The sequence below is a fragment of the Dipodomys ordii genome, unplaced genomic scaffold (assembly GCF_000151885.1).
Source record: "Dipodomys ordii isolate 6190 unplaced genomic scaffold, Dord_2.0 Scaffold71, whole genome shotgun sequence".
Lineage (NCBI taxonomy): Eukaryota > Metazoa > Chordata > Mammalia > Rodentia > Heteromyidae > Dipodomys > Dipodomys ordii.
In genome coordinates this window covers 1,904,216-1,914,032 of record NW_012267287.1, presented here as the reverse complement: position 1 = coordinate 1,914,032, position 9,817 = coordinate 1,904,216, and the positions used below count along the sequence as shown (strand labels likewise).

At 46.0% G+C, this 9,817-nt stretch overlaps 1 protein-coding gene across 1 annotated transcript in view; it reads right to left on the bottom strand.

Moving 5' to 3' along the window:
- Positions 1–1,199: 1,199 nt before the first annotated feature.
- Positions 1,200–9,817, bottom strand: part of Grk4 (G protein-coupled receptor kinase 4) — a 48,502-nt gene continuing 39,884 nt past the window's right edge. The window contains exons 13-17 of the mRNA XM_013023884.1: positions 8,839–8,976; positions 6,873–7,010; positions 6,223–6,360; positions 3,056–3,129; positions 1,200–1,436 (exon numbers count right to left, since the gene is read on the bottom strand). Coding sequence (XP_012879338.1) covers positions 3,070–3,129; positions 6,223–6,360; positions 6,873–7,010; positions 8,839–8,976 — 474 coding nt within the window. The 3' untranslated portion in view covers positions 1,200–1,436; positions 3,056–3,069. The remainder of the gene's footprint in view (positions 1,437–3,055; positions 3,130–6,222; positions 6,361–6,872; positions 7,011–8,838; positions 8,977–9,817) is intronic.

Sequence of the window (9,817 nt, the reverse complement as noted above, 5' to 3'; positions counted from 1 at the left end):
GCTCATTACCTTGCCCATGTAATTACAGCCCCTCTGTACGTATTTTCACAATAAAAAAATAAATAAAAGTTCCACTTACGGGGGTTGTGGACATAAAGGACAAGGGTCAGGACTAACAGAGGTACAAAGGGAAACTGGTGTTTAGTGGGTACCAAGAGTTTTAGTTGGAAGCTGAAAGGAGTTATGGAGGTTTAAATGTTCCATCCAATGAATTGTATGTACAGTTTAAAATGTCCAGGATAGGGCTGAGAAGGTGGCTCAGTGGTAGAGTGCTTGCCTTGCATGCCTGAGGCCCTGGGTTCGATTCCTCTGCACCACATAAGCAACAAGAAAAAAGCTGGAAGTGGTGCTGTGTCTCAAGTGGTAGAACGCTAGCCTTGATCTGAAGAGCTGAGGGACAGCACCCAGGCCCAGAGTTCAGGCCCCACGACTGAACCAAAAAAAAAAAAAAAATGTCCAGGATAAGCTGGACACTTGTGGCTCCTACCTGTAAATCCTTGCCCCTCAGGAGGCTGAGATCTGAGGCCTGAAGGTGGAAGCCAGCTCATCTTAGCTGGTTTTGACTGTTTGCTTCAATCAAAGTGGGGCAGCACCTCATGACAGCAGCACATGGCTAATCAAAACCACAAGCCAGGAAGCATACCAAAGGAAGAGACACCAGGGGCCCCTCGAACCCCTTGAGGGCACCTCCATCACCCAGGGGCTACCTGAGGCCTTATGTCCTGAGGCCCCACCCCAAGGATGACTCCTTCCACATGGAGCCCTTCACTGGGGGCTCCCTGAGATGGACGCTAACAGTGATGCACACACCACGAGTCAATGCCATAGACAGCTGCGACCTTGCAGCGAACAGGACATACACTCAGGGAAAGCTTAAAAGCAGCCACACAGACATGGACACTGGGCTGATGGACATCACTGCCATCCAGACACCAGCAAGGACTACCCACACCTCCATTCCTGGGATAACACACTTCCCCCTCCTCCTGGGGAAAGGGCGATAACCTGCCTCCCTTTCTTCCTGGCCCATATCTCGTTCAGACTATGTCAGGACAATTCTGGAGTGGGGCACCACTAGACCCGTGCTGACTCATCTACCTCCAAGCCCACCACTCCTCTGTGGACACCTAGGAAGCAAGCCTCTCCCACAAAGCATCCACACCTGAGTTTTTGACAATATAATGGTACTGAGGGTTTTCTTTTTCTTTTTTCCTTTAATCCACTTCAGTGAAAAGAAAATGCTGGCATTGATGTAGAAAAATCTGTGAAGGTATGATGTAATGTGTCCAAGGATGTTTATCACAGGTCATGAGTAGGAGGAAACTCTGCGTGCTTCTTCTTGGTGTCAGGGTCTCAATCTTCAGTATGCACCAGAACAGTCAGCGTTGTGTCCGCTCCCCTCCCTCTTCGTTCTCAGGGCCAGCACTCAGGCAGCCCTGTAACACAAGGGGCAATGGCCGGCCTTAGGCAGGTTTCCAACGCGAGCAGACTTTGTTCCCTATAAGTAGAGGCAGCCCTCAGTATCTACAGGTGCTTTATGTACAGACTCAACCAACTCCAAATAAATAACAGAGGCCAGGTACTGGTGGCTCATGCCTGTAATCCTAGCACTCAGGAGGATGAGATCTGAGGATAATGGTTCAAATCCAGTTCAGGCAGGCAAGGCTGTGAGACTCATATTTCTAATAATCTACTCGGAAAAATCTGGAAGTGGTACTGTGGCTCAAATAAGAGAGCAGTAGTCTTGAGCAAAAAAGCTTAAGGATAGTGCCCAGACCTGAGTTCAAGCCCCACAACAGACAAAACTAAATAAATCATAGCTGGGCGCTATTGGCCCATTCATGTAATCCTTGTTACTCAGGAGGCTGAGATCAGAAGATTGAGGTTCAAAGCCAGACCAGGCAGGAAAGTCTGTGAGACTCATCTCCAGTAAACCAGCAAAAAGTCAGAAGTGGAGCTATGACAGAATGATAGCTTTGAGCACAAAATTTCAGGGAAATCCAAGATATGGAAACAAAAGGTTTTGTTTTTGTTGTTGGTCGTGGAGCTTGAACTCCTGGCCTAGTCGCTGTCCCTCAGCTCTTCAGCTCAAGGTAAGCGCTCTACTACTTGAGCCACAGTGCCACTTCCAGTTTTCTAGTGGATTATTAGAGATCAGTCTCACGGGCTTTCCTGCCCGGACTAGCTTTGAACCATGATCCTCAGATCTCAGCCTCCTGAGTAATTAGGATTACATGCATGAGACACTGGCTCCTGTTTTTGTTTCTTTAATGTACTGTTATTTCTTTTCTCTTTTGTTTTTCCCCCCCCTTGATTTATCCCCTGGTGTCACTGTTTTTTATTTTGGTACCTTGTCTCTTCTATATACATTTACCTGATCTGGGGAAGGGAAGGAGAACAAAATGGTGAGAAAAAGGGTGAACCAATGCAACAGCGATACTCACAAGACACCATGTTAGAAATGAACTTTAAAATTTGGAGGGGGAGGGGAGTTTGGGAAGGGAAAGCGGGAAAAAACCAGGGAGAGGGTAACACTGTTCAACGAGAAATGTACTCATTACCTTACTTATGTGACTAACCCCTCTGTACATCTTTACATTAAAAATAAATAAAAGCTTAGGGATAGCATCTAGGCCCCAAGTTCAAGCCTTAGGACTGCCCCTCCCCCCTAAAACAGTAAAAATTTAACAATACATCAAGAATAATACAAATTTTAAGAGTATAACTACATGTACAATCATTTTATATAAGGGACCTGAGCACCCTCAGATTTTGGTATCTGAGGTGTGGTCTCAGTACCAATCCCAGGGGCTGAGAAGGTGGCTCAGTGGTAGAGCACTTGCATGCATGAGGCCCTGAGTTCGATTTCTCAGCACCACATAAGCAGGGGGAAAAAAAGCCGGAAGTGGCGCTGTGGCTCAAGTGGTAGAGTGCTAGCCTTGAGCTGAAGAGCTGAGGGACAGCGCCCAGGCCCAGAGTTCAGGCCCCATGACCGGAGCCCCCTCCTCTCCCCCCCAAAAAAAAGAACCAATCCCAGGAGATATCAAGGGAACACCTGTATGCAACAAGTTATGAACTTCTGAGAGATGCTAACTGTAGGGCACTCAAAACCTTAGGTATCTTCTCCTTCTTTAAAGAAATGAAAACTGGGGCTGGGAAGGTGGCTCAGTGGTAGAGCGCTTGCCTTGCATGCCTGAGGCCCTGGGTTCGATTCCTCAGCACCACATAACCAGAGAAAAAAAAAGCCAGAAGTGGCACTGTGGCTCAAGTGGTAGAGCGCTAGCCTTGAGCTGAAGAGCTGAGGGACAGCGCCCAGGCCCAGAGTTCAGGCCCCACGACTGGACCCCAAAAAAAAAAAAAAAAGAAAAGAAAACTGCTTAATTCACATATGTAGGAAATTCCTCAGAATAACTGCTTCTTTGTTTACTGTTGTATACTGTGCCAAACAGTCTGAAAGTAGTACTTAAACTACTTGCTACAAAGCACCGATTACTTACTTCAGTCCACAAATCAGTTCAAAGTTTGGCATCCCTGTGTACATTTTATATATGACCTTTTCCCTCCACCATTGCCCACCTGACCAATCCTAGACAATGGACTGCCAGACTAACCTGTGACACCAACTCAGGCCACCTTTGAGACTGGGACTATTTTAACCACGCATGCCTCTCATTGTCCCTAATTCTTCCTATTTAGGGCAAATGTCTGTGCCAATAGGCTCAAGTGCGTCTTCCCAGACATGCTTGGATGTAGTATACCTCCTTTCCCTGCCCCTTGCCATGTCTGTTTGGCGTGTAGTGGGACAGATGGCCAGACTTGATTTGGAAGGCCAGGAGTTTGGAGCTGGGATCTACAGGTTCATAGTTGAGTGCATAAAGGGAATGAAGCTCACGAGCTCCTTTACCAAGAAGTACCTTGTACAACTCCTTTCTATTAACACAATTTCTCAATGGTGTGGATGATGTAACAAGACCTGAGCAGGACTCACCAGCATAAACCACAGATGGGGAGATCGATTTGGACAGTTCATGACTAACTCCTTGTTCTCAGAGGAAATGCCACAGCCCATTGTCACTCTGGAAGATTTTTACCACCTAAGGGTGTGGGGAGGGGGCACTGAGACTTGAACTAAGGGCCTTGTGCTCTTCATTAGCATATTTATTCAAGGCTGGTAGTGCCCCACCACTTAAGCTACAATGGAAATTTTTTAGCAGTTAACTAGAAATGAATTTCTGATGTTTGTCCAGGATGGCTCTGAATTGTGATCTACAGATCTCAGCCTCCTGAATAGGTAGGATTACAGTCATAAGCCACTGTTGATGAGCTCTAAGGCTTTTGTTATTGTTGGTTGAGGGTCTTGAACTCAGGACCTGGGCTAAAGCTTATTTTTAAAATTTTTATTGTAAAGGTGATACACAGAGGAGTTACAGTTATACAAGTGACTTCTTCAACTTCCCCCTTTGCTTCCCCCCTCACCTAAGGCTTATTTTTTATACTGAAAAAAGGTATTTAAATGCTAGTGGATATTCTCTGAATCCATTCCTCAAGAATGGACAGGAACAAAGCAGAATAATCCACTCATCCAAGTATCAAAGGTTTTTTGTTGTTGTTGTTTTTTCTTTTTGGTTGGTCATGGGACTTGAACTCTGGGCCTGGGCGCTGTCCCTCAGCTCTTCAGCTCAAGGCAAGCACTCTACCATTGAGCCATAGCACCACTTCTGGTTTTCTGGTGGTTAACTGGAGATAAGTCTCACGATGGATTTGGGGCCCAGGCTGGCTTTGAACCATGATCCTCAGATCTCAGCCTCCTGAGTAGCTAGGGGCACAGGTAAACAACCAATGAATGGCAAGAACTTATTTTCTAAATTTAATGATATTACAGAAATCCTCTCCAACAATTCCATTTTCAAAAGAGACCTCTGTCCTCATGTGAGCAAGCGCGAGACAGAGTGGGACAGGAATCAGAACACAGAGGATTTAAACAATGTGCATTGTTTATGGTAGTTCCAGCTGACCTTGGCTCCTGAGCATAGCTCAAAATATTGTCACAACTAGGCATGATGACATGCCCACAATCCCAGAGACTCAGGAAGTGCAAACAGGAGAAGCATGAGTTTGAGGTTACCTAAGGAAAAGTTACTAAGACTATCTCAAAACAAAAATGATGGTTAGGAGGTTGGGGAATGTAGCTCAAGTGGGAAGTCCTTGCCAAGCAGATGCAAGGTCCTGGGTTCAATCTCTCCCACTTAAAAATCCTGTTGTCAACACAGGAAACAGGTTCAATGCTGGTGAATCATAACCATCTTCCCACAGTGTTGGGAGGATTTTTCTGCTTGAGCTCTTATTAGCACCATATGGATTTTTTTTTTGGAGTTTTAAAAAAATATTTTGTGTCCCACGACCGACCATAAATAAATAAATAAATAAATATATTTTGTTATTACGGTGTTGCATAGACGGGTTACCACTGCACAATTCAGGTAATGCATACAATTTTCTGAGCACCGTATGGCTTTTTGGCCCTGTATTTGTGTGTATGCTAGTAGTGGGATTTGAACTCAGGGCCTCATGTTATCACTTGGCTTTTTCTCTCATGGCTGGCATTTGAGATATGCTTCCACTTCTGGCTTTTTACTATTTAACTGGAGACTATTGTACATTTTTCTGCTTACGCTGTTTTGAAGCTATGATACTCAGATCTCATCCTCCTGAGTAGCTACAATTATAGGTGTGAGGATTTACCAGTTCCTAGCTTGTATAATGTACAAAGCACTGCAAAGGAAACTAGAGCCAGACACTGGTGGCTCATGCCTGTGACACATGGATATTATATATATACTGTGGTGGGCAACTGGGGATGAAACCCAGGACCTTATGAATACTAGGCAAGTATTCTACTAAGCTGTATGTCCAGCTCAATACTGTGTGTGTATGTGAGAGAGAGAGAGAGAGAGAGAGAGTGTATGTGTGTCTCTATCTGTATAATTTTTTTCTTCAGTCGTAGATCTTCAACTCTGGGCCTGAGCGCTGTCCCTCAGCTCTTAAGCGCCAGGTAAGCGCTCTACCACTTGAGCCACAGAACCACTTCCAGCTTTTCCTGTTTATGTGGTGCTGAGGAATCGAACCCAGGGCCTCATGCATGCAAGGCAAGCATGCTACTGCTGAGCCACCTTCCCAGCTCTGTCTAAAAAATTTTGTATCACCAAAAAAAATTTGTTTTACCCCTCTTCTGAAGAGTTCATAGAAGAATCTTCTCTTTGATTTAGATAATGGGGAAGAGATTTTCTCCTTGTGATCTGATGCGAGATTCTCGTCACTTTGTCTTTCATTGATGTCCTGGAAACATCCAGATTCAATCATCTGTATGAACAGAAGAGGTGTGAGCAGTAGAGAGCACGTGAGTGCAGTGGTCTCCCAGGGCACCAGCCCCACCCAGCGCCTGTGTTCACTCAGGGGCACATCAGCACCCCAGGCCTTCATGGCTTCTACTCTCCTGAATCCCTGTGTTCCCTGCTGCCTGACCTGAGAAAGTAAGTGGCCTTTTGTTCTCCTTTCTCTAAGTGTATCCCCAAAGCAGTTAATGCTATGAGAGCCATAGCTACCAGCTAGCCCTACTTAGTAAGCATGTTTCTTAGGGGGCAGGCAAGTCCTTTCTAGATCCAAGATGGGCACCCTCTATTCTTTTCCTGTAATTGGATCTCAACAGCTGCCATGCCTCTGGATAATTATTAAAATGGCCTTGGCTTGTCCATGGTCTAGTCCTATGTTCAAATGTTGTCCAAAATTTGCTTCTTAAATATTTGCACACACCTACACACTTACATGGTGGTTTAAACTAGCATAAAAACCTGCTCTGCTGGGAAGAGCAGTACCTCATTCTGCCAGGGGATGGAGACACACCCAGTAGCAAATTGCGCGTAGAAGTTTTCATCTGTGGTGTCCAAGTAGACTCCTTTCACCAGAGAGAACTTCCCAATATCCAAGACATCCTTACAATAAATGGCCTGAGGCTGAGCACCAAGAACAAAGAGAGGCATCAACCTATGGAGATAACTAGAATGCTTAGCTCCCATAATTATGAAGAATGAGATGCATTAATAAAGTCCACTGCTGGGGCTGGGAAGGTAGCTCAGTGGTAGAGCGCTTGCCTTGCATGCATGAGGCCCTGGGTTTGATTCCTCAGCACCAATAAGAAAAAAGAAAAAAGCCGGAAGTGGTGCTGTGGCTCAAGTGGTAGAATGCTAGCCTTAAGCTGAAGAGTTGAGGGACAGCGCCCAGGCCCAGAGTTCAGGCCCCACGACCAGACCCAAAAAAAATAAATTAATTAATTAAAAAATAAAGTCCACTCTGTTGCCTCCATTAACTGCCAAGTCCCTCTTCTGAAACGTTTTGATTCATACAGAGTCCTGACATAGCAGTTCCTGTGTGTGTATTCTGGCTCTCCCTCCCTATCTTCATCCCTCCTTCCTCCCTCCCCTCCACCCCCAGGGAGCATGCATGTGTGAGCCTCCTCTTCTGTTCTGGAAAGTGGATTACAAAGGCCATACCTGAAGAATTCCAGGATGGGATTCTTTCAATAAAGACACAATGTAGGGGGAAGGTGGGAGAAAAACAAGGGAGGGGTAACACTTGGAGAAGAAATGTCCTCGGTACCTTACATATGTAACTGTAAACCCTCTGTATCACCTTTACAATAAAGTGAAATTTTATAAAAGGACATAGTGTAGAACTAGAGAACTGTGCGCGCAGTCCATCAGCGGTGGGATCCATTAGCAATAACTCTCACCCCCCCCCCCTTCTGGCCCTGGATATGTTCTTCCCATAGCATCTGGTCACTAAGTGCAACTGAAAGCAAACTTCTTGCGTGCCCTCCCAGGTTCTTCAAGTGGTCTCACCGCCCTGCTCACCGGGTCTGCTCCAGTAGCCCCTCCTCCAGGATCTGAGCCCAGGCCTGCCTGTAGCACTACCCTAGCACTGCTATTGTCAGAAGCAATGGGTCAGGCAAGCAGGCAGGGTGGACGTGACATGAGTACTTCTGAACGTGAGCTTCTAATACCAAGGCATCCAGAGAACAGCGCTCTGCAGCTGTGGATCCTCCCTTCCTCAGCACAAGGCACCCTAGAGGTCTGGGAAACACTTTACTGTAGGTCAGAACTTGCACAGACAACAGATAACTGTTACGACCAAAGCAGGGGTGCTCTTTTCACCACTGGTCAGCAGTGCACTTTGAGCAGCTAGGATTATAGGCTTGAGCCACTGGTGCTGCATTCATTTCTTTTCACATCAGTAGGAGTTCATTTACAATACTAGCTTGCCAGCAGGCACTGACAAGTACCTGGCCCTGTGCTGAGCACTTTGAAGACCTCACTGATTTGTTGATAGCATACTCACAAGGAGGCAAAGTGACAAGTCCAGGGTCCTCAGTGTGGGGCCTGGCTGGGGCCCCAGAGTCTTGTGAAAAATGGTGTGGGAATGCACATTGCACACTAAGGCAGAAGGTATGCACTGCACGTGAGGAGGGTACAGGAGCTGGCTGAGACGCCAGCCCTGAGATCAGAGCAGAGACACCGGTTCACGGCAGGCTTGAAGAATGGCACTAAGGTTTACGAAGGCAGCAGCTTGGCTCCCCCAGGAGAGAGAGTGTGCCCCAGAGCCCCAGAGCAGGCAGAAAGGTATGCCATTGGCTGTGGGTGCTGGGAGGCAAAGGGGGTGGAAGAAGCAGAAAGCTATACCCCATCTGTACCAGATGACTGAGTCTGCATCTGCCTTCACAAACCAAAAACATGTTCTGGGAAATCAGAGTTCCTGGGAGCTCAGCTGACTGGGCAGTGTACTTACATCAGGACAGAAAGGAGGGTCTAACATGTGTGCTTGCAGCCTGCTAAAGTTAATGTTCTTGAACACCGGGTGCTGCTTTACTCCCGCAGCTCCATCACCCTTACAGCCCAGCCGCTCACTTGGGTTTTTGATGAGTAACTGCACAAGAGGTGGAAACAAATCAATTTAAGCCCCTAGGATAAAAATGAAAAACCCATATGACAGTAACCAATGCTAATAACTCTTTCATAACAAAAGGACTAGGAGCAGCAGGGAGCACAGACATTTAAAGTATAGTCATTACAATGTCCAAGTATCACCCAAGCTAGACACATTCAGATTATTTTAATTGGAAATGGGATGCTTCCCAAAAGGTGGGCTCCAAGGTTAGCCTTTAAGCTATCAATAAATAAGAGTTTGCCTGGCCAGGCACTGGTGGCTCACGCCTGTAATCCTAGCTACTCAGGAGGTTGAGATCTGAGGATCACAGTTCAAAGCCAGCCTGGGCAGGAAAGTCCATGAGACTCTTATCTCTAATTAACCACCAGAAAAAAAAAAGTGGCACTGTGGCTCAAAGCGCTAGAGGGCTAGTGTTGAGCAAAACAGTTCAGTGACAGTGCCCAGACCTAGAGTTCAAGTTCCATGAAAAACAAAACAAATTAAAAATAAATGAAGTGCATCATTTGCATTATGAAAATATCCCAACAAAATACCTTTGTACAACTAATGTACATATTTTTTTTTTGTCAGTCATGGGGATTGAATTCTGGGCCTGGGCCCTGTCCCTCAGCAATTCAGCTCATAGGCGAGCACTCTACCATTTGAGCCACAGTGCCACTTTCAGTTTTCTGGTAGTTAATTGGAGATAAGAGTCTCACGAACTGACTTTCCTTGACCGGGCTGGCTTTGAACCATGATCCTCAGAGCTCAATCTCCTGAGTAGCTAGGATTATAGAAGTGAGCCACTGATGCCTAGCTTAATAAACTTTTTTTTTTTTTT